General features: G+C 35.5%; 2 protein-coding genes across 2 annotated transcripts in view; both read left to right on the forward strand.

Annotated features, from left to right (window-relative positions):
- Positions 1-666: 666 nt before the first annotated feature.
- On the forward strand, positions 667-24,174 carry Tmem237 (transmembrane protein 237). The gene is made up of 13 exons (XM_076866835.2): positions 667-781; positions 2,789-2,820; positions 3,435-3,445; positions 4,560-4,616; positions 5,482-5,619; positions 9,265-9,385; positions 10,040-10,197; positions 13,732-13,855; positions 14,271-14,462; positions 15,041-15,114; positions 15,823-15,916; positions 16,984-17,105; positions 20,358-24,174. Exons 1-13 carry the CDS (start codon positions 743-745, stop codon positions 20,417-20,419), a joined length of 1,224 nt encoding a protein of 407 aa, XP_076722950.2. The 5' UTR covers positions 667-742; the 3' UTR covers positions 20,420-24,174.
- Positions 20,636-25,539, forward strand: part of Catspert (catsper channel auxiliary subunit tau) — a 165,073-nt gene continuing 160,169 nt past the window's right edge. The window contains 1 exon segment of the mRNA XM_076866836.1: positions 20,636-20,654. Coding sequence (XP_076722951.1) covers positions 20,636-20,654 — 19 coding nt within the window.

Here is a 25,539-nt window from a genome sequence, read left to right on the forward strand (position 1 = left end):
TTTGAAGTGACCTCACGGTTTGAAGAGTTTCTAAAGCCAATTAACACTCCTAACCCCATCTCTGCTAAGAGCCAATAAAAGGAGCTCTTTTATTTCTTGTGGAGCTGTGTCTCCCTTCCCAAGTAGAGGCCCAATAAAAGCTTAGCCTGTATGTTCCTGCTCGCCTTGACTCGATTTCCTGTCTGTCTTCACTGAGACAAAGTTCCCACTGCAAGGCATCATTTTTTTTCCTTTAAAAAAATATTTTTAGTTGCTGATGGACATGATATCTTTATTTTGTTTATTTAGTTTTATGTGGTGTTGAGGATCAAAACCAGAGCCTCACACGTGCTAGGCAAGTATTCTACCACTGAGCTACAATTCCAGCCCTTAACATTTCTAAGAAAAAAATTTACAAAGAAAATTGTCTTTTTTAATACTTATGTGAGATCCGATTTGATTTTATGTTGTGGTTCTTTGAGAAAAAGTTTCTCCAAACTTGATGTAGGATGGAGGGTGAGTAGAATTTTTTTTTGGAGAAAAGCAGAATTGCACGCCTTAATAAAAAGGTAGGCAGGCACGGATTCCTTCTGTTCTAAGCCAGCCGCCTGTCAAGTCGGAGGCGGGCGGGGATCTGGCCCAGGGGGTGGCGGCCTCGCCCGGTGCCACGAAGCTCCAGCGTCTCGCAGGTCTTGTAGGCCGCGGCGTCGCGGGGAGCGAGGCTCTGGTCCGCTGCATTCGAAGGAGCCCGGGGGAGAGCACCATGAGGACGGACGCCGGGCCTCCGCTGGAGGGCCACCCGGTGAGCGGGCAAGGGTCGCGTCTGCTCCTAGGGCTGGCGGGTCCGAGGGTGCCCTAAAGCAGTAGCTATCCTGGGGCAGGGCCGATTCCAGCGTGCGGGGATCGGGAGGCCCTGCACTCGTGTGGTGCGTACCGACCCCTGGAGCCTGTCTAGGGTGGGAAGGGGCTGGGGACAAACAGGAAGTTTCCCGAAGCCTGAGTTCGCGTTGCCATGACGACGCGTCGCTTCGCTGTCCCCGGGCGGGATGCGGTGCTGCAGCTACAGCCCGGGTTCCGAGAGCTCCCAGACAGGCCTTTCAGCTTTTCAATCAAGGACTCCTCTCCTATTCTCTACCCCTACAAATCACGGCAAGCACTTAGCCAACATGGGGGAAACCGTGATCGCAGCCCCATCCCCGCTGGAGTCTCGGCTCCCGGGCAGTTTGGCCGCGATCCCGAGGCCCCTTTTCCGTTGTGCTGGTTTGGAAAGGTCAAACCAGGTCCCAGCGTCCCCGTCCCCCTCACATCTTCCTCAGGGGTCACGGGCGCTGGTCGGCCTGTAAGGCGCAGCTCGATGACGCACTGCGCTTGCGCGAGGCCGGGCAGCCGGGCGGCAGAGTGGCGCTCTGCGCCTGGGGCCAGCGGCCGCTGGCAGGGCTGAAGACGGAATGGGGAAAAAGCAGGTGGTAAGCGAGTCTTAGTAACTTTGGAGCTGTTAGGACTTTTGTCTTCAGTTGAGCGATCTACTTTCGAGGGTCTTAGAGGTTAGGTTTCTGTACGGAGGAAACGTCATTTTTTTTTGCGGGGCTTTTGAGATGCTGCAGTTATCTAGGGTTCTGGGTCCATGGATAGAACTTGAGAATAGTATTTTCACCAGACTTTGCCCTCTCATTCTTTTCCAGTTGTAGTTTTGACTATGGCATAGTATTAAGACATTCTGTCTTGTCGTAATCTTGCAGCATTTGTGTTGAAACTAGGGTTTGAATGGACTGCTAAATGGAACGTAGTGTGCTGAATGGGACAGACTACCAGGGTGTCTAAAATGTAACCCTTTGGAATCAGTGTCTTCTGCAAGCAGCATGAGCTACCTGGAATATTAAATTCGCTTGTAGGCATTTCTGTATTTATTTTTGAAAGATTTCAGAATGCTTCTTAACTGTAGTACTTTCTGAACTGCACACATTTTTTTATTCATGTATAGCAGCATATTTGAGCCCACCCCCATTTTTTTTTTTTGTCGTAAAATCCATTCTAAACTGTGTAATCAAAGTGATTTTTTTAAAAAAGCATATTACCATGTGGCTTAAAACTTCCACTGGCTTCCCATTTAATTCAAACAAAATCCAGATTTCTTCCCTTTGTCTTCAAGGCCCTAATTAATCGGATTCCTTTCTACATGTTCTTGATAACTGTGCTGCAGCCTTGCTTAGTTTTGCCCGAAGGATTTAGCATTTGCTGCCCATTACCTTATTCATTCATGTTTTAGCTCAAGTATCTTAGAGAAACTTTTCCCTAAGTAGCACTCCTCATTTTAAAATCATATATATGTTTATTTATCATATATAGATATACATTTTATCATATAAAACATGTAGATATATACATATCTACATATTTTATCACAAAATGTGTATTTTTATTATATAAACTTTATCTTCTAATGCTTAATCACTACAATGTAGGCTCAGAAAAGCAGTGATCTCTCTTTTGTTCCCATCCCTAATGCTTAAAATGGGGCCTGGCTTGTGAACAGAAAGAAATGTAAGAAGGAAAGAATTTTATGTGAAATTTAGAAATGGTAGAACAAATTTACACTGACCCATCTGATTTATGTCAGTACCTCCCAGGTTTTGATGATGAACACAGTTATCAAAAGATTTGAGGATATTCATCTGATCCATTATATTTTCCTGCTGTGTCTGAACAATAGGCTCTTTGGAGGATAGCTTTATGGTACTTGAGATACATGATGGTAAGATGCTCCAGGATTTTACTTTCAAGCAATTTTCTTTCTTCCCCTCCCCATTAGCGTCCTCCACGAGCACTTCCACCTGCACCAAGGTAAAAATCTCACTGATTTCATTATTGAGTTTTAAAAATGTAAAATGAGTAAAGTGGAAAAATTGACTAGTACCATTGAAAAAATATGATGCTTCAGGGAAAACTTCCTGAACATTTTAGGAAAAGGGTTCCTAAAGTTTTAAAGGAAAAAAAAATCCTTGAATTATGAAAATAACAGTTATAATTAAAAGTTCTATTTGAAAGCCTGGATATCAACATGGATAGAACAATGAATCCATTCTGAATGTTTTAGTGTCTTGTTTATCAGAATTTTGATCCTCTTTTGTTTGCTAGAATAGTTTCCTCAGAGTTTAAGCTGATTTTAGTCAGTGACAAATAAGAGTTCTTAATCTGCTTAATCCACTTTATTAATAGACAGCAAGGAATGAATATATTCAGGAAAATTTGGGGGTTATTTTATTAGCAGTGCAATTAAAAGGCTTATTAGTTATTACTGATAAGGTAGTTTATAACTAGCTGACATTATAAAAACTATTTTTACTTTAAATTTGTAATGATTTAAGTCAGTTTTCATTCATGCAATAAATTTCTAATTAAAGGTTTCCTTTTTTGTCTTTGTCGTGCTGATTAAATTTGGTTGGTGTCATATGAAGTGTTGTTCAAGGTGAGTTAGTTTGCCACTAATATAAAATTTTCCAAATATAGTTTTTGGTGTTCAAACATAAGTTTGAAAGCTGGGCATGGGGATATACACCTCTAGTCTAAGCTATTTGGGAGGCTGAGGCCGAAGGATTGCTTGAGCCTGGGAGTACAAGCCAGCCTGGGCAACACAGACCATATCCCAAAAATAAGTGCTCTGTTCCGCTACAAAAATAAAAATCAGTTTGATTTCTTAGTTTGTTTCTCTTAAAATTATATCTGAATAGTGTCATTGATAATACTATAGTATCTACTAGTCATAATCATCTTCCATGACTTCCATTTATTAATTATGAATGATGTATGACACCAGATTGCTTTATTATAAGAGCACTTCATCCCTGAAAGAAGTTACCCAGAACATAACTGTTGACTAGTTTATAACTGTAAGATAGATTGCCCTTTTTTTTTGCCCCCTTATTTGCATAGGAAAGATCATGCTACACTAACCACTTTCAAATCTCAGTGACTTAATATCATGTAGGATTATTAGAAATAATATTAGGTTAATTGCAAAGTTCATTGTGGCAACAAAGTTGCCCTCCTTTTCCTCTTCATTAATGATGTGAGATCCTGGTTACTTCTATCTTTTGTTTTTTTAATCTTAACATGCTGCTCTTAACATAGCAGATGACTTTTTCAGTGTTTTGGCCTCCATGTAACACAGGTTATTTCTCCCATTCAAGTGCTAACCAGGTCTATCTGCTTAGCTTTTAAAGTCAAAGATCAGGCACCTTCAGGGTTGTAGAACCAGAGGCAGATATATATCCCTTCTACTCATAGCCCATTGACTGTAACCCATCAGAGGCCACACCTAAGTGCAAGAGGCTTGGAAGTCAGATGTTATTAAACTCACTTTCTATTATCACTGTTTCTGACATTACTGATCGGTGTACTACTGATGCCACCCTATGGGTTCTCTTTGACCTTGTCAGTTTCTTGCCTTTCCCTTCTAATGTGTAGAAGTTAGCTGGATCCAGGGAAGAGAGGGAAAATATTCCCAACCAACAGTTCTCTTTTGACTCTCCTCTGCATTGAATTTTAGGTAGGCTTTTCTGTTGATGTTCTTTGTTTTATAGATGATGTTTCACAAAGTCGTCCTAAAAGAAAGAAGTCCAGAACCAAAGCTACACTAGGTAAGAAGTTCTTTTTAGCATGGGATCACAGGTTTCCCCAGGACGTGAGATGTGACAAACCTCACAAATCAGGTAGAGACAAGACCCCAGCAATGTACTGAAAGGATAGATTCTGCTAAATTGCTTTCACCGAAGCATTAGTTATTTTCTCACCACCAACAGAGTTTGAGAGTGTTATATTTTCTAAATTTCACTTGATTAATTTCAAAATTAATTCAATAGGGTGAAAAGTAGTTTATTTTAGTTTGCATTTCTCAAATACTAGTGAGGTTATATATTTTAATTTGCTTATTAGTACATTTCTATTTCTTCTTTTTGTAAAGAAGATAGGCAAGCAAATGTAGTCAAGTGAAATTATTGAAATCCTGTTAAAATATTTCAAGAGGGGAGAGATTGAAATGAATGAACAAATGAAGAGATTTATAAATTACCTGTTATCTGATTAATTATCTGTGATGACTTCATTATGGGTTAATAATGAAGGATTAGAGGCTGATAAAAATTCTTAAGGCAGGAGTCAAGTAGAAGAGTTCTCTATGGTGTCAATTTTTATAATATTTTTACCTTTTTGATAATTCTAAATATTCTGAACCATTTTGTCCTTCTCCCCTTCTAGTGTTCTTCTTTCTAGCCCTCCCCTACTCTTTTCTTCCTCAGCCTTTCTTATTTCCTCATTTATATGTTTGCTTAACTTAAAGTCTAAAGTTACAAGTGAGGAGGAAGAAAATAATATTTGAGGCCCAATTCTGAAAGAGAAAGTGTTACTTTGCAGGAAACATTTTAGTTAATCTTTTTCCTATCTTTTAAAGACTGATTAATCTCTGTTCAAGTTACCCATGTTTTCCTGCTCTGTTTTCCCCTGTAGCTAGTGCTTCTTTGGAAGGTTTTGATGAGACTATTGTTCATAGATCATCTGAGGGCATTGAGCCACCAACTAATGAACTCAAAGAGCATCCAGAGGCTCCTGTTCAAAGGAGACAGAGGAAGACGAGACTACCTCTTGGTATGTGAAGAACCAAGAAAATTAATCCAGCATTACCTCATTTTAACTTGATTTTATCTGCAAAGATCTTTTTTAAAATTTATTTATTGGTATATGGTGCTGAGAATTGAACCCAGTGCTTCACACATGTTAGGCAAATGCTCTACCACTGAGCCACAAACCCAGCCCCTGCAAAGATCTTATTTCCAGATTAAGTTATACTTATAGGTTCTGGAAGTTAGGACTTGAAAACACTTTTTTCTTTTCCTTTTTTTTTTTTTTTTTTTTGTTGAGGGGAGCACAGTTTGACACAGAAAACACACACAAACACAAAGAATGGAAGGACATAACATGTTAACAGTGGTAGATTTTTAAGAAGGAAGGATGATTTTTATTTTCTTCATTTATATGTTAGCAGTTGTGAGTGGGGGGTATGATAATAACATATCTATCCTCATTTTTCCCCCATCCATTTCTCACAGGTGTTTTCTTGCATTCTTTCTTAAAATATTTACCACTACAACTCCATTGACTTCAGTCAGGAACATGTTACAGGCCTCTTTTGAAAATACATGTACAAATTTAGGACTAAAACAGAAAATTCAGATCTTGGTATACATAAGAATTTAGTAAGTGATACCAGGTGTGGTGGTACATCCCTGTAAACCCAGTAGACGCAGACCCAGACTTCAATCCCCAGGACTGAAAAAAAAAAAAAAAAAAAAGAAATAGACATTTTAGATTAGTAAAGAAAGCATAACTTCTGTGTTAATGATAATATAATGAAAACACTAGCTGACACTTATTGAGTCTTTATTCTATGAATTGTTCACAAGGTAAACAGAATACTATATCATCTTTTTTTTTTTTTTTTTTTTGGTAATGCTTTTTGGCAATGATTTTTTTTTTCAAATTAGAAAACCCAGTGTTTAGAGGAATGGACTCAAACACTGATGGGAGTGTAAACTGACATAGCCTATCCAGATTGCTAGAAATAAAACAACCCTAATAGCTATGGTAATGAAAGAATGTTATCAGCAACATTATTTTAAGAGTAGATAATGGTAACAACCAAATACTTAACAACATGATACTGTAAATAAACATGATTTAGCCAATAAATGGAAACCAATTCTATCTTTAAAAGAATTGCTAAAGTGATATGGAAAACTGACTATTGGTAAATCCCAAACAGAGGTTACAAAATAGTATGCATTGGAGGATTCCAATTTTTTTTTTAACAGATTAGTTTCCTGGGGTCGGGTAACAAATTACCACAAATTGGATAGCTTAACTGAAATGTATTCTGGAGGATAAAAATATGAAATCAAGGTGTCCACAGATAGGGCTGCACTTCCCCTAAATGCTCTACGATGAATCCTTCCTTGCATTTTCTAGCTTCTAGTGATTGTTGAGACTCCTTGGCATTCTTGCATGCTGAGTCTCTGTGGCATGAAATATACCCCATGTGTTGAGATAACTCAGTTCTGGAGGAATTAATCCTCTACTATTAGAGGACTATTGAAATCTTGAACCTGATTTTGTCTAACCTTGCTCTGTCTACTTTTTTATTGTTTTGCTGTAATAAACTTTAATGTGTGTGTCATGACTTCTGAGTTCTGTGAGTCTTTCTAGCATTATGTGGCAGCAAAATGCCGATCTCTGCCTCCATCTTCACATTTTCCCCTGTGTATCTGGGTCCAAATTTTCCTCTTTAAATATAAAGAAATGGGTCATTAGATTTAGGGTTCATCCTAATCCAGTATTACCTCCTCACCTCATCTTAACTTGATTATATCTGCAAAGACCCTTTTTCCAAATAAAGTTATACTGACAGTTTCTTGGAGTTAGGACTTGAAAAAAATTTTTTTTGAACACACAATTCAATTTACACATATACAATGAATTGGACGAATATAGCAGTGTTAAAAGTGAAAGGTTTGGGGCTGGAGTTGTGGCTCAGCAGTATAGCGCTCGTCTAGCACATGTGAGATGCAGAGTTCAATCCTCAGCACCATGTGAAAATAAACAAATAAAATAAAAGTATATAAAAAAGTGAAAGTTTTTCAAAAGGAAAAGTGATTTTATTTTATTTTTTCATTTATATTGTACTAATTTTCACATAGAGGTATGTATGGCTTTTATAATAGAAAAAAAAAAAAGAAAACAGGTTTAGTTAGTGTAAAACAAAGGGAAGAGCATAAGATTGTGAGATTAATGCTCTCCTTTTAACATCAGTCCCTCTGAGTAATTTATTACAATTTAGTTTCCCTAATTAATTGTCCTCTTATAAAATAGCAGGTCCTGATTGGATAAAAAAAATAGGAGTAAAAAATAATAGGATAAAAAAATAATAGAAAAGAGAGGGGAATGCAGCACAGTTTTGGAAGACAAGTTGAAGTGGATGCCACAGAGTCTGAAGTATGGAGTATGAGGAAAAGGCAAGAGCAGAAGAGGGCAGAAGGAAAAACAAACCAGGAACAATTCCCAGAGTTTTACTTCAGTGAAATGATTTATCACTGACTCTAAATATAGTTTAATAAAAGCTATCCTTTTTGTAATTCAATTGACAGGCAGATTTGAAAATTAAGATGGATATTAATAACAAGTTTTATAGTTTGCAAAAAAAAAAAATGTCTGTAACAGAAATGACCAATTTCAGAAAACTCGGGATCCAACTAAGCTTAGATTCAGTAAAGACCTGTCACTATCCTGAGTGTACTCCACCTTGCAGGTTGAGCTTTCTGAATTGCAAGATTTTAAAATTTTGTTTTCTTTTGCTTAGAGTGATCACTGTAGGATCCACTGCTTATATAGTCTTTCCAGCTGAGGATGGAATTGTTTTATTCAAATTGAATTTTAATGGATTTAAGGGCATTCTTCGGAGCCAGTATTTCCAGGAAGGAAGAGTAGCTAGAAGGTTAGAAGTCTCTGTTGACTCATTTAAACGTAATACCTACCTTGGGTGCAGAAAGGAGTTAACATAGAGAGTTGATACTGCTATTCTTAGCAAGGCTTGCTTGTGAGATTGGTCTTTAGTATATGGGAACTTAGATGGTAAGCACTTCCTTACGCTGACATAAAACTATAAGGGTAGCTCATTGTGCAGTTGTGCATGAAATATAGTTTATGCTGAACTACAGGGAATCTGGAATTTTGGCATGTGCTAAGCCTATTGATTAGCCCTCAATGAAAAACTTGGGTACTAAGTCTCTATGGCAGGGAGTAGACCCCATGTGTTGTGATAACTCAGTTCTGGAAGAATTAATGCATCCTGGTTGATGCTACTATTAGAGGACTATTAGAATCTTATACCTGATTTTGTCTGGACTTTGCACTGTCTACTTTTTATTCTTTTGCTATAATAAACTGTAGTAGTGCATGTCATGACTTCTGAGTTGTGTGAATCTTTCTAGCAAATCACTAGACCTGGAGATAACCCAACTCTGGGTGTTAAGATCACTTAACTCTTTTCCATCTGTTTGGCATTGCTATCTTGAATTAGGTGTTAAGAATTTATAGATGTCAGCTTTCAGAAATTAAGAATTTGTAAGAGTAAAAAAAAAATTTTAGCCCCATTAAAATTCTTTTGTCTTACAAGAGTCTTGTACATTACTTTTATTGTTACCTTTTAGTCATTGAAAATATAGTTTATTTTATTTTCAGAGCTGGAGACTTCTTTCACTCAGAAGAAGACATCTAATCCATCTTTATTACGAAATGAAAATGGTATTGATGCAGAGCCAGTTGAGGAGGCTGTTATTCCAAAACCACGAAGGAAGACAAAGTAATAGTTTACTTATCCTTCCAAATCTTCTCTAGGATTATTCAGATGTTTAATTCAGAGCTACCAAGGGTAGTTTCTTATTAGATCAATATTTTTTGGTATATCTCTAGCATAAGTAGTATTATGAAATATCAGACCAACCTACTGTTAAATTTGAAAGAGGTAAAAACTAAGAAAGGAAAAAAATCAATATTGTACTTAAATAAAAACCTAAGGAGTCATCTCTAAGAAATAATAGAGACTATTTTATATAAATTACAAAAAATTAGATATTAAAGGTAATAAATTAGGCCATTTGATTTATCTCCTCATGTTAATAGAATTTGAATTATGATTGTTTTAACAATAGTACTACTATGTGTTTTAGCACGGGAGATTGTCTTGGGTAAAATAGAATGATGTAAGAAATACCCTGAAAGTTATGTAACATATTTTTATTTGAAAGTGACCCTACAAAGTGATTGATTTATATATGGAATCATATAATTTTAAGTCTGGAAATATCTACATTTTCCAGATGAGAAAACTGAGGCCCAGAGAAATGTTTTACTCATTTGAGTAAAAAACTATTTCTTGACTCTAAGTCTTGGACTCTTTAAAAATTCAAGAATCCTTTTTTTTTTTTTTTTAACCTAATGTTCTCCCTGATTACAGGAAAACCCAGAGAGCACAGTTACAGTATGCCAATGAACTAGGAGTAGAAGATGAAGACATAATTACTGATGAGCAAACAACTTCAGAACAACAGTCCAGATTCACTGCACCCACTGGAATTAGCCAGCCTGTAGGCAAAGTATTTGTGGAAAAAAGCCGTAAGTAGTTTCTTATTTTGTAACATTACCTCTTTAAAAATTATGTAAGGAAATCCTTTGACCTTCTAATTATATTTCTGCAATCTGAAAAAAATGTGAACAGTAATTTATATACTGAATTTATCACCACACTTTATCAGGAGAGTGAAAACTGGACAACCCTAAATGTAAAATAAGGGGAGTTTTCAGAAGGCTAGGCTTTGTCTATAATAACCTATTTTTTTGGTATTAAAATCTTCAGAGAAAGTTTTTCATTTCATGGGAAGATTCTAATGAAAAATTATCTCCCACATACATATGCACAGTTTGATCTCAAATATAGAAAAATGCATAGGACAAAAGACTTGAAGGAAAGCTACCAGAATATTAATGCTGGTTCATTGTGAGTTATGAGTAATTTTTATATCTCCCCCCATTCCCAACCATTTCTTCATGTTTTATTGTTCTTGATCAGTTTTTGTCAATTGGTAGTGGTTATGGTAGTAGGGCAGGTAATAGTATAATTCAAGTAAAAACAAAAGAGAAACTACATGATGATACTACCATATTGAATAAGAAATACATCTTTGCAGCTAAATATATATTTTTTTGGAAAAATAGTTCTGATGTTGTGTAGCATGTACTGCTTATAAGACTGGGCTTGCCAGAACAATTAGAAGAAAGAAATTAAAGGGATACAGATATGAAAAGAGGAACTCAAACTATCACTATTTGCTGACAACATGATTCTATATTTAGAAAATCCAAAAAATTCCATCAGAAACATTCTAGAACTAATGAATTTAGCAAAGTAGTAGGATAAAAAAATTACACCTATAAATCAAATGTGTTCTTCTACATCAGTGGTGAATCCATTGAAAGAGAAATTAGGAAATCTAATTCCTAATTTCTAATTACTTTCTAATTAATTCACAATAGCCTCAAAAAAAAAAAAAATGGGGAATCAATCTAACAAAAGAAGTAAAAGACCTCTACAATGAAAACTATAGAACACTAAAGAGAGAGATTAAAGAAGACCTTAGAAGGTTAGGCAGAATTAACATCAAAATGACCATACTACCAAAAGTGTTATATAGATTTCATTCAATTCCTGTTAAGTTTCCAATGACATTCTTCATAGAAATAGAAAAAGCAATCATGAAAGTTATCTGGAAAAATAAGAGGCCCAGAATAGCCAAAGCAATACTTAGCAAGAAAAGTGAAGCAGGAGGCATCACAATACCAGATGCTCGATTATACTACATAGATATAGTAACAAAAATGGCATGGTATTCACCAAAACAGGCAAGAAGACCAATGGTATGGAATAGAAGACACAGAGACAAATCCACATAAATACAGTTATCTCATATTAGAGAAAGGTGCCAAAAACATACATTGGAGAAAAGATAGCCTCTTCAACAAATGGTGCTGGGAAAACTGGAAATACAAATGTAGCAAAATGAAATTAAACCCCTATCTCTCACCATGCATAAAACTTAAAGTGGATGAAAGGCCTAGGCATTAGACTAAAGACCCTGTGCCTACTGGAAGTAAAAGTAAGCCCAAATCTATACTTTGTTGGCTTAGGAACTGATTTCCTTAACAAGACTTTTAAAGTGCAAGAATTGAACTAAAAAGCATCTTTACAGCAAAGGAAACAGTAATATGAAGAAAGAGCCTACAGAATGGAAAAAATCTTTACCACAGACACCCCAGATAGAACATTAATCTCTAGGATATATAAAGAACTCAAAAAACTTAACACCTAAAAAACAAATAACCCAATCAATAAATAAATGGGCAAAGGAACCGAGCAGACACTTCACAGAATAATAAATACAAATGGTCAACAAATATATGAAAAAATGTTCAACAACTCTAGCAATTAGAGAAATGCAAATCAAAACTATACCGAGATTCTATCTCACTCTAGTCAGAATGGCAATTATCAAGAATATAAGCAACAATAAATGTTGGTGAGGATGTGGGGAAAAGGGCACACTCATACATTGCTGATGGGACTACAAATTGGTGCAACCACTCTGGAAAGCAATATGGAGATTCCTCAGAAAATTGGAATGGTAACACCATTTGATCCAGTCATCCCACTTCTAGTTTATACCCAAAGGACTTAAAATCAGCATACCACAGTGACACAGCCATATCATGTTTATAGCAGCTCAATTCACAATAGCTAAACTATGGAACCAACTTTGGTGCCCTTCAACAGATGAATGGATAAAGAAACTGTAGTTTATATATATATACAATGGAATATTACTCAGTCTTAAAGAAGAATGAAATTATGGCATTTTCCAGTAAATGGGTGAAACTAGAGAATATTATGCTAAGCAAAATAAGCCAATCTCAAAGAACCAAAGGCCAAATGTTTTATCTGATGTGCGGATGCTAATTCACAATAAGTGGGGAGTAGAGGTATTTTGGACTAGAAAGGGGAGTGAAGGGAGGGAAGGAAGGGAGGAGAGGGGTCATAGGGGTAGGAATGATAGAAGAATGAATCAGACATTAGTACTCTATGTGCATATATGATTACATGACCTTTGTAATTCTACATCATATATAACTGGACAAATGAGAAATTACACTTCACTTATTTATGATGTGTCAAAATCCTTTCTACTCTCATGCATAACTAATTAGAACAACAACAACAACAAAAAGACTGGGCTTGCAGTTAATTTTAACTTTGGCTACTGCAATAACAACAGACACTTATTTCTTATGGTTCTGGAAACTAGGAAGTCCAAGACAGGTGCTGGCAGATTCTATTTTTGGTGATGGCTCTTTTCCTGGCTTGCAGATGTCATTTTATATGGTGGAGAGAGCTCTGGTATATCTTCCTCTATTTAAAAGGACACTAATCCCAACATGGGACCCACCCTTGTGACCTCATGTAAGCCTGATTACTTCCCATGGTACCTCTTCCAAATACTAGCACACTGGGGTTGAGCTCAAGCCTATGAATTTTGTGGGACATATTCACTTCATATTACAGTGTTTAAGAAATCCTGCCCCAAGTGTGATCATGACCATGTCCTACTCCCATGGATATGCTCTGGATAATCTTAAGATAAATTTATGAAACAATTAATTTCTTTTTGTCATTACAGAAAGCCATGGTATACATCTTGGTGTCTTTTCCTAAGAAATTAATTGGTTTTCAAATATTGACTTAATCTTGATAGTATAGGCATTTAAACTTTAATACTTCTTAAGTCTCTAAACCTGAATTTTATAGACTATGTCATGTTAAGGTTTTTAGACTTTGAGTTGAAAGTTTATTATTAAATATAATTGATTTCTAAAATAGTTACTTTAACATCAATTTGTTGAGAAGTGCATTGATGTTGCTTATCTTTTAAAAAGATGAAGAAATTGTATGATTACACACAAAAAAAGAAAAAAGGTATGAGTCAAAGAGATTTTTATATGGAAAAACAGCAATATTTCAGTCTTAGGATGAAGCTTCTTAAGTATGGAATAATAGGTTCTCTCTTGCTAGTTTTTCATAATTGTATTCTGTGTGTTTAGGGCGATTCCAGGCTGCTGATCGTTCAGAATTGATCAAGACCACAGAAAACATAGATGTGTCAATGGACATGAAGCCTTCCTGGACCACCAGAGATGTGGCACTTTCAGTACACCGAGCTTTTAGGTGGCTGCTTTTATTGAACTTAAGATAAATATTAATTGGGTTTCATAATTTAAAATGAAAGAAAAGTCTTAGCTGTTTAATTCTGTTAATGTAATTGCAATTTAAAATGGGTTATAAAAATTATTTTTTAAGCCTTCCAATAAAGTTAAACTACTTGCCAATTAGTGTAAAGAAAAAGAACAGGCTTGGGGCTGGAGATGTAGCTCTGTAGTATAGCACTTGCCTAGAATGCATGAGGCCCTGGCTTCAATTACTGAGCGCGTGCACACACATGCTTGCATACATATACACACACAGTCTTGTTTTTAGTTTTGATAATATGTCGAATTTTATTCTTTTATGTGAAAAAATTTAAAAATATTTCAGCCTTTTGCTTAAGTAGTTTGTGTATAATAGTTAACCCTTTTTCATGCAGGATGATTGGTCTGTTTTCCCATGGCTTCTTGGCTGGCTGTGCTGTATGGAATATTGTTGTGATATATGTTCTAGCTGGAGATCAGCTGTCTGACCTCTCCAACCTTTTGCAACAATATAAGACCTTAGCGTATCCATTCCAGAGTCTCCTTTACTTACTTTTGGCTTTAAGTACAGTTTCAGCTTTTGACAGGTAAGATGTTGTGACTAAATATTCCTCTAACTTTTATTCAAGAGAAAATGCTGAATGAAATGTGTCTCTGAGTATGTCAGTTTTTAAAATAGAATTATAGAATATTAGTATTTCTTTACCATTTTTAAGCCAGTCTTTGAATCAGAGTGACTTATTTTAACATTATTACATCTGCAAAGACCCTATTTCCAAATAAGGTCATGTTTAATAAGTCATCGCCATATTTTTGGAGGGAATGCAATATACTCCATTAAATGCACATATATCCCTCCTTGTAACCTAATGATATGGGTAATAGAAAAAGGTAGAAGCTAATGAATTTTACAGATCAAGTATAATTTGTTTCTTCAGTATGTCTAAACTGCAGAGTAATGTTTCCTAAAATAGCCTTCTAGTTAGGTATTTTGTGTGGCCTTTGTAAAGAAAATATTCTTGTGTAAGTATAAATTATAGATATGTAAAGCCTAATAATAAACAATATATTTGGTAATAGAATAAAAAAGGAAAAAAATATAGAAAAGTAAATTTTATTAAAAGTTTACAATTGCACTGTGATGAGAAGCTTTGGTATTTTCTAGAATTGACTTTGCTAAAACATCAGTAGCAATCCGAAATTTTTTTGCCCTGGATCCAACAGCTTTAGCGTCTTTCTGTGAGTAATAGTTTAATTTTATAACTATGTAATACTTGAATTATATTGTAATTTTGACCCAGGAAAAATATAATCTTATTTTTAAAAAAGTTTATATTATTACTTAGAAATCACTACCTATAGATGTTTAGTGAATTTGTAATTAAAAACATGGTAGATATAATTTTGATGTTATTTTTTACTAGAGGTTCATCTAAATATCTTGTAAAGGTTTCATTTATACATGAGGACCTGGGTTCAATCCCTAGCACTAAAAAGAAACAAATAAAAGTTTAACTTGTGTTCTATATTTAGAATTTTTAGTATTTTAAAAAACTTTTAGTTTTTTTTTTATTTTCAACTTTACATTAAACAGAATCAACCTTTTGGTAGCAAGCACCATTTGGTATCTTTATGGTAATTTAGAATACATTTTGTTCTAGATTATGAGAATATTAATAGAGCTAGTTTTGGAACCTTAAGAAAGTTTATTTAATTTCTTAAAAGATCTTCTAGGTTCTTATTAGTTTTAATGATAAAATAGCATCTAAAGGACTGTATTGTGTTCTTGAAAAATACTATAAGTCTTTATTGAAATTGGTCAAGTGAATGTCTTTGATACCATCACTCACTAAAGTATATAGTATTTTTGACCTTAAAGAAATATATAGGTCAAAATAAACTTGAGTTGTTAAAAATTATTAGTAATTTTATCTGTCTTTTTCTCAGTGTACTTGACTGCTCTTATACTATCTCTGAGTCAGCAAATGACAAGTGACAGAATCCACCTTTATACACCTTCTTCTGTTAATGGTAGCCTCTGGTAAGAATTTATAGTAACATGGTAATAGTAATAACAGCAATAGTGGAAATAATGGAATTTTTCCTTCTATGCTTTTTTTGGTTCCAGGAATTGAACCCAGGGCACTTAACCATGGAGCCATATCCTCAGCCCTTTTTTGTATTTTATTTAGAGACAGGGTTGAGTTGCTTAGAGCCTCCTTGAGTTGCTGAGGCTGGCTTTGAACTCCCCATTCTTCTGTCTCAGCCTCCCCAAGCCAATGGGATTACAAATGTATGCTACTGTGCCTGGCCTTTCCATTCTTTTTATGTTTTCATTTATAAATAATATTAAGACCCTGTTTTGATTTCCAAAAATAAGGAAAGGAAATCCCTATTCCTTTGGTTAATTGATAGCTATTGTTATAAATCCTCCATTTTAAATAAAATGTCTTCTTTTCAAAAGTATATTTAGGGGGCTGGGGTGGTGGCTCAGTGGTAGAGTGCTCGCCTAGCATGTGTGAGGCACTGGGTTTGATTCTCAGTACCACATGAAAATAAATCAAATAAAGATATTGTGTCCATCTACAACTAAAAAAATTTTTTTTAAATTAGATCTTTAAAATAAGTCATCATGTAATGGACTGGATGGAAGAGAGTGGTTGGAATAGATTCAGAAAACCAAGCATGCTAGAAAGAGAAGAGTAGGAGAGCCAACGTTTGCAGATTAGTGGCCAAACATAGAGCTGACAGGACCCTGAGGTTTGAGTTTAAACTTAGAGGGACAGTCCTCGGGAGAGTGGCTTGGGGAATGGGAAAGATACTTAATTGAAGAAAAAGGCTATGGTAGTTGGAAGGGAAACTTTTAGGAAACATTTTGGGAACACTAACTTTCCATTTATGTTAATGTTAACAGCAGATCTATTTACAGTTTGAATAACCTTTGAACCTTTTTCTTCTGATATATATGGTGTACTTCATAGGGAAGTTATATTTTATTTCATGTTTTGTTATTTTACTGCTTCCCCCACCCCAAATTCGTGAAATAACTGTATTTGGGTATATAAACCAAAATAAAGATGTTTCTAATGAGTGTTTGTATATCTCCAGGGCAGCGGGAATTGAGGAACAGATTCTCCAGCCATGGATTGTGGTGAATCTGGTGGTGGCTCTTCTTGTTGGATTATCTTGGCTTTTTTTGTCTTATAGGCCAGGCATGGATCTTAGTGAAGGTATTCAAGAGAAAATGATACAAAATATCCTGAAATCTTCTCTAATTATTTCGTAAATCTTATAATATTTTAAAACAAAGATATATTCAAAATAAAATAGTTCAAAAAGAGTAAAAATAAAGTGGTCTAACAGAGTGACAGGAGAAGTATGGAGAAGGACCTAGAGAGCGGGAGGGTGGAAGTGAATGGGGGGCATCTGGTGACCTTCTGCATAATCAAGAGGTATTTCTCTTCTTGGAATCTTCGAGTAATTTATAGAAATTCTTTGTTCTTTGCTATTCTTAGTATCTTTCTGATGAAAGTATTTCTAAACTTAAAATAAATTGTGCTTTATCTATGTTGTCAGATACATATTCAAATAAATTATTCTTATCACTTCCTCTACTTGGCAAAAATTCTTTAAATTTTTTTAGTGTATTTATTTATTTTATGTGGTAAGTTAGAGATGACTATAAAGACTGCTACTCTTCTCATTGAAAGATGGGGTATAATTACGTTTTCCTTGAAACTAGGCTTGCCTTTTGACTTCTTTGTATAAGGGGAGCAGAAGTGATGTTTGGGAAAGCGGGACACAGTCATAATGTAGCTCACAGACTCTACTCAGACTTCTTGGAACATTTGCTTGTGGATTTTCCTCTTTAAAAAATTTGTTCTCTTTAGATATACGTGACAATAGAGTGTATTTTGACGTATTATACATATATGGAGTATGACTTATTCTAATTAAGATCCCATTCTTGTGGCTCTACATGTTGTGGAGTTTCACTTATGTTCAAACATGAACATAAGAAAGTTATGTCTGATTCATTCTATTGTCTTTCCTATTCCCATTTCCCCTTCTTTCCCTTCATTCTCCTTTGTTTAATCCAGTGAACTTCTATTCTTCCTTCTCCCACTCTTGTTGTGTGTTAGCATCTGCATATCAGAGAGAACATTCTACCTTTGGTTTTTTAGGATTGGCATATTTCAGAGAGCATTGATAGTCTCCAGATCCCTCCATTTACCAGCAAAAGTCCTAAAGTCATTCTTTTTTATGGCTGAGTAATATGCCATTATGTATATATACCCCATTTTTAAAGAAACTTTAAAAAAATTGTTTGAAGTTGTTGATGGATCTTTATTTATTTGTGGTGCTGACAATTGATCCCAGTGCCTCACATATGCTAGGCCAGTGCTCTACCACTGAGCCACAACCCCAGCCCTTTCTTTATCCATTCATCTGTTGAAGGGCACCTCAGTTGGTTCCATAGCTTAACTATTATGAATTGGGCTGCTACTAATGTGGCTGCACCACTGTACTATGCTGATTTTAAGTCCTTTGGGTATATACTCAGAAGTGGGATAACTGGGTCAAATGGTGGTTCCATTCCAAGTTTTCTGAGCAATCTCATATTGCTTTCCAGACTGGTTGCACCAATTTGTAGCCCCACTAGCAATACATGAGTGTACCTTTCCCCCTACATCTTCACCAACATTTATTGTTACTTATATTCTTGATAATTGCCATTCTGACTAGAGTGAGATAGAAGTAATTTTAATTTGCATTTCTCTAATTATTTTTAGAGATGTTGAACATTTTTTTCATATATTTGTTGGCCATTTTTATTTCTTCTTCTGTGAAGTATCTGCTCAGTTCCTTTGCCCATTTATTGATTGGGTTATTTGTTTTTTAGGTGTTAAGTGTTTTGAGTTCATTATATATCCTGGAGATTAATATTCTATCTAAGGTGCAGGTGGTGGCAAAGATTTTCTCCCATTCAGTAGGCTCTCTCTTTGCATTCTTAATTGTTTTCTTTGCTGTTGGCACAAATTCCTAACCCTTCATGGTCTAACATAGTATTTAGTTATCTTGCCTTTAATATGTCCAGTGTCTAGTGAGATTTACTAATCTCTATAGCCAGGCCCTTTTTGAACACCTGACAAGAAGAGTGCTAGCAGACTGCTAGCCCAACAGCAATGCATTAGGAACTGCTTAGTAGTGCACATTGCACTTCCTTGACAGGTGTTCTACATTTCTATCCTTAAATCTTTCTTGTGGATATTTTCTGGAATTTGGTTATTATTTTTTATTTGATTAATTAATACAACTTGTTTGTCCCAGAAGTATGAGAATGGAGAATCTTCCCATTATTTTATTTATAAAAACCAGGACAAAGACTATTATCTTCTTATGTATTTTCATTCATAAGTGTATCTTTTTGCATTGCAATTCTCAAGTTGTTGTTCCAGTAAATATCCTGTTGCTTTATTCATTTTGATGTACTTAAAATATTTTTTAAAAGTCTTCTGCTTTATATATTTTGTTGTTTTTCTCTCAGTATAGTTTTGATTATTCAAAGAATTTTTCATCTAGTTACCTACATTAGAGGAATCTATTTTACTAGATTCTCAAAGTTTTCTTTTTTATATTTCTTGGCATTTTGATGAATTACATTATCTATGTTAAGTAAAATGTCAACTGATACCATTCTGTGCTGTGGTTGGGACTAAAGATGCATCTGGCTGGCTTGTGCAATATTCAGTCTAAATCATAAAGTATGTATTGTACAGTAAATATATCTAGAAACCTGCTCTTTTTTAGGGCCATGTGAGTCATATAACATTTTATTTCCATATGGATAAATATAGAATGAGGACAATGCCTAGCTTATTGGATTGTTTTGGTGATCCAATGGAATAACACATTCAACATACCCTACTACACACCTAATATTAGTTCCAAGTCCTTCCTTCATATATGTTCCTTACACTTTAGATTATATGATCACTATAAAATTAGACTCTTTATCTGTACAATAATTCTTGTCTAGTGAATTAAATTTCCTGTTAAGATTTAATATAATTCATTATATTATATAGTTTTATTTCAGGCTTTATGATAAATTTAAAACTTAAACATTTAAAAATGTAAAATGTGGGGCTGTGGCTGTAGCTCAGCGGTAGTGCACTTGCCTGGCATGTGTGAGGCACTGGGTTCGATTCTCAGTACCCTATAAAAATAAATAAAGTAAAGATCTATCAACAACTAAAAAAAAAAAAAAAAAAAGAAAAAAAAGTAAAATGTGTACGTTTATTATTAGCTCACTTTTAAAATCAGATTTCACTGTCAAGAATTCTTACTTGTACTTGAGGGTTTGTGTTACTGTGTATTATGCCAATATTTTAAGAGACTGTTTATAACTAAGCTTTGTAAATCTTTGTGAGATACTAGTAAACCACTTTTAAATATGATCTCTTCATTTTCTTCTCCAGAGTTAATGTTCTTCTCTGATGTGGATGAATATCCTGATACAGAAATCAAAGCCTCTTCATAATACCAACTCATGTTCAGAGGAATAATGACGCAGTATTTTTTCCATTTTTGTTTTTAAGTGTATTTTTATAAGATATGTATATGTGTATTTTTAGTTGTTTTTTGTTACATAATACTGGAAATTTTCTCTAAATTATGGAAAATGTTAAATTTGTACCTCAATTTATACTTAAACATTAATTTCTATAGTATTATCATCTTAATGGCAAAGGAGATAATGAGCCAGAAACCAGCAGGTAAAAGAGTTTATTTTTTATTCTTTCAAATTAGTTATTTTCATAAGCATTATCTGAAAAAGCACTAATTCTGGAAAACCCACGACTTTGGTGTTAAATTTAGGGAATAGGCTAGAAGGGAAAAAAAGGCCTTCATTATTTATTTTTGATGTCTCCTTATTGAACAAATTGAAATATGAAACTTGTCTTCTTTGAATCTGGCTTAGTGGTTGTGTGTCATGAAATAATTATAATATGATGTAATTTAGCCTGAAAGATGTTTTTCTTATGGCTAATAAAATGGAAGTATATCTTTTTGTTTGAAAAACTTTATAACCTAAAATGTTAATTTCCCTTTGAAATTTGTACCAGTGATTTCCATGTCTGGTTAGGGAGCTTTAAAAAACAAACATAGCAGGGCTGGGGTTGTGGCTCAGTGGTAGAGCACTTGCCTAGCATGTGTGAGGCCCTGGGTTCAATTCCCAGCACCACATATAAATAAATAAAATAAATGTTCATTGACACCTAAACAAATATTAAAAAAACAAAACAAAAAACAAACATACATAGCAAAAGAGAAGCTGAGCCAGTCAGATGCTCAGGAGGCCTGTGAGCTTGTTGAGCTGACACTTCTGATTGACCGCTGCAGTATCCTTTCTTGTTTCTTGTTTTGAGTAACAAGAAATATGGATAGAAATTCACCATCCCTATTTGTAAGCTCTTTGTTGGAGAGATCTTTGACTTTCTAGGAAATCCTGCACTGAAAAAGGTATCTTCAGGGCTGTATCCAGTGGTTCCTCACCTGGCATTTGTGAGACTCCACAGCTCAAGACAATAATAAAATTTGCTGGGTGAAGAGGTGGCTTAAAGGCTGTTCAGGAAATCCATAAAACTATTGTGCCTGCACTGATTAGCAAGCAATAAAGGTTGTGGAATAGAAGAGGACTGATAACTTGATAACGGAGACAGATGGCCCTGAGAAGCGGTCTGTACCTGATGGCAGCACCATGTAGAAATGTCTTTTGCTGTTGGTAAGGCTGGAGCTGCTAAACAGCTGTTTGCCCTGCTGTCACAGAACTGTGAATCCTGGCAACTCGGAAGTCATTCTGCCAGTTGCAGCTTTCCCTGCTGTCTGCATGATTCTCTTACTGAACAAGGTGGGCAGTGTAGGGGTTCATGATCCTCCCTGTCAGCAAACTGCAGGGAAGCCATGCTTATTATTGCTGAGGCTTATCATACCTGAAGTCTGTCACCAAGGAGAAATATGGGGGCTCTGCTTCTGATGTGGAGGATTGGGATAGGTTGAACAGTGGCCACTAAAGATGTCTATGTCTTAATCCCTGGAATCTGTGACTATATTACCTTATACAGCAAGAGAGATTTTATAGATGAGATTAAGGTAATGAGCCTTGAAATGGGAGAGTATTCTGTATTATCCAGATGACCTAGTATAATCTTATGAGTCTTAAAAGCAGAGAGCCTTCATGTCTTGGTCAAAGAGAGAGATGTTAGTTGTGATGTTGCTGATTTTAAGATGCAGGAGAGGTCTGTGAGAGAAGGAATGTGAGTGTCCTCAGAGGAATAGAGAAAAACCTTTGGCCAACAGCCAGCAAGGAAACAGAGATCTTGGTTTCAAACCTGCAAGAAACTGAATTCTGCCAACATCCCAGATGAACAAAGAAACATCTTTTCTTAGAGCCTCCAAAAAGGAATGCAGCTCTGTGGAAACCTTGATTTTTGGCCCTATGATACCCCACATCAGACTTGATACTCAGAACTATAAGATAGCAAATGTGTTGTCTGAGCTGCTAAATTTGCTCCTAAAGTCCTAGAGAATAAAGAAGCTGTGGAATGCAACTGGGAAAGCTGGCATGAGTATGGTTGTCTTAGAATTCTTTCAGGTCTGGGAAATATGACCTGGACTTCAAATCTCCTGATGACCCCAGGCAGGTACAAAATTCTAGAGTCACTGGTGCACTTGAACAAATCCTTCATCAGGGAAAACCTAAGTGTCTGTCAAAGATTACTTTGACTGTGATGATTGGGAAGCAGGAAAGAAGTTTTATTGCAAATGAATGCCCCAGGATTTAGGGAATAATCTCACTGTGGCTAAGTCAAGGCAGATCACTATGGCTATAGATGAGAATATCAGACCTATTTGAATTAGGTTTGTGGGAAGACAACAAACAAACAAAAACAGTGGTAGCCTTCTAGAGGTTCATGTAATGTAGTTAGCCATAGGTAGGCATAGGAGTAGAAGAACCTAGGAGGGAATTGTGGGTCAGATTAATAGGATACTGTGAGCAGGAAGTTTATAGGATGTATGGGATTTCTACCTGTGGAGATGGGGCCCCCGAAAAAAGCCACAGCTAGGTGAACCCTGAGGGCTTTTTATTTGAAATTGATCAAAACAGAATGTTGAGAGACAGTATAACAGTAACTAATATAGATCAACCTGGATTTAATCATTGTTAACAATTTGCATCATTTGTCTTTTCTTTGTATGTTCTTTTTTTGTTTCAAAGTCCTGAAAATAAATTGCTAAAATCATGGCATTTCAGCATGTGGCTCTAAAAATAAGGACACTTGTTTGTGTAAGTACAATGTTATTAAAACAGTTGGAAAATAATAATTCTATAATATCTAATATCCAGTCCATTCTCAGATTTTCCCACTTGTTTCTGTAGTAGTCAAGGTGTATGCATTTATTTTTGGTTTTGTCTCCCTTATCTCTTAGTTTAAATTGGTTTCCTTACCTTTTGTCCCCCTCCACAACATTTTCTAAAAATATTTTTTCAGTTGTAGATGGACACAATGCCTTTATTTTATTTATTTATATGTGGAGCTAAGGATTGAACCCTGTGCCTCACACATGCTAGGTGAGCACTCCACTGCTGAGCCACAACTCCAGCTCCCTCCAAAACATTTTTTAATGAGAATTTTCACGGAGACAAACAGAATCAATTGATTATAAAAAAAAAAATAATATAGTGAGATCCTTTGTATACTTTGTCAGTGTCTCCAAATAACACTTTGTGAAACTGTAGTATTAATGTCACAGCCAGGATGTTGAAATGGATCACCCACCCATCTTATTTGGATTTTCTCAGTTTTAATTTCTATACAGTTGTATCTTTTGTGTAAATCTGTGTATTGATCATCATAGCCAAAATATAGAACAATTCCACGAATTCCTTCATGTTGTCATTTTTAACCATGCCCATCTCACTTCTGCAGTGTAACCCTTGTACCCCTGACTCTAACCCCTAGCAACCATTAATCTGTCTTCTGTTTTGAAAATTTTGTCATTTCAATAATATTATCAATTTAATCATACAGTATATTATCTTTTGGGATTGCCTTTTTTTTTCTGCCCTGCATAATTCCCTGTCAGTTTCATCCCAATGCGTGTGTATCAATGGTTCATTGCTGATCAGTATTACAAGATATTTTGTACTGCACTATTTACCTGTGAAAGGACATCTAAGCTGATTCTGGTTTTGGCTATTACAAATAAAACTTATAAGTGTTTGTGTATAGATTTTTGTGTGAATATTAGTTTTCATTTCTCTGGGATAAATACCCAGGAGTATAATTGATGGATTGTATGGTAGTTGCATGTTTAGGTTTTTAAAAGTTTTCTAGAGTGGCTTTGTGTATGTACCCATGCCATGAAAAATTTTTTTAACAGTCCAAGCCACTTTTGTTTTATAGTGTCTCACATTTTGGACTGTCTGACTTTTCCCCTATAATGTCATTTAATTTTTTATTTTTCAAACAGAAGTTTTGGTAGACTGGAGCTTAGATCTAGAAGTTTGATTACCTTTAAGTTAGATACTTTCTTTTTTAAAGAAACAAGATTACTTCATCTATGCTTCCATAGATGCTACATCATGAACATCAGGAAGTCAGAGTGAGATGGTAAATAGTAATTCTCATTGACAGAGTAATTAAACACATAGACCCAATGTGGCATAGACCCAAACTGACAACAAATATGTATTTAGGGTCTTGAGTTATTGTGTCATGTACCTGCCGCAGTCTCTGGCTGGGCACAAATCACGAGCCACCACACAGCTTGTAGATTCAAACAGCAATTCTTTATTCCCGAACTCACACCGGCCTTTTACAAACACGTTCTGGGGAAATTCACTGTTCTCTGCCCAAATCCACACCTCCACCGGGCTTCTGTCTCCCAAAATATACTGTCTGACCCTAAGAACTCAAGAGGAACTCAGGCAGCAGGATACGCCCTATTCTAAACGGGAACACCCTAATCTCCTATTATGCTAAACCGGGAACACCCTAAACAGGGATCTGCCCTGGTCCTTGAGCAAGGTCACCTTTCAGGAGTCCTTCCACTAGACAGCATGGGAGTACGCTGGCAAGGAAATTGTCATACCTACTTGGCTGATGGCTCCCAGCATGTACCCTGAAAAGTAAAAGGTGTGGATCAGGTTCTTGCCCTCAAAGCACTGTATCTTTTGAGATTAATAGGATGAACTAATAGGAGTATGCCAAGTAGGTTGAAGACAGTTTATTCTGCTTTTGATGAATAAATGTGTATGGAGTTATAAAGACAACTAAATGCTGTAAGCTGACCATTTTATAAATGAATAGATTCCAAACAGAATAGTGATAAAAAATAATTCTGAGGTAGGAAAGCGCATTTTGGAGACTGTTGTCTTCTGTATTAAGAAATTCAAATTTTGGGGTCAATAATGCAGTTCTGGAAATTTCTGGGTTTGCTTTGTGTATAATGGCAAAACGGTATTACTACTTGAATAGTGGAAGGAATGAACAGGGAGAAGAGGGTTCACCAGGGCAGCAGACAGGGAGTAAACCTTTGCAATAGTCTTGAGTGTGAGAGTCCCAAATTATATTTTTTTAAAAAGAAAAAGTTGAG

The sequence above is a fragment of the Callospermophilus lateralis genome, chromosome 9 (genome assembly GCF_048772815.1).
Source record: "Callospermophilus lateralis isolate mCalLat2 chromosome 9, mCalLat2.hap1, whole genome shotgun sequence".
NCBI classification, from domain to species: Eukaryota; Metazoa; Chordata; class Mammalia; order Rodentia; family Sciuridae; genus Callospermophilus; species Callospermophilus lateralis.

What these genes read in the sequence shown, in the direction of transcription:
- Tmem237 (XM_076866835.2), top strand. Translation starts at nt 743, where the DNA reads ATGAGGACGGACGCCGGGCCTCCGCTGGAGGGCCACCCG. An exon ending in CAGAACCAAAGCTACACTAG is followed by an intron (nt 4,617 to 5,481) that starts GTAAGAAGTTCT and finishes TTTCCCCTGTAG; the next exon opens with CTAGTGCTTCTTTGGAAGGT. An exon ending in AACAGCTTTAGCGTCTTTCT is followed by an intron (nt 15,115 to 15,822) that starts GTGAGTAATAGT and finishes TCTTTTTCTCAG; the next exon opens with TGTACTTGACTGCTCTTATA.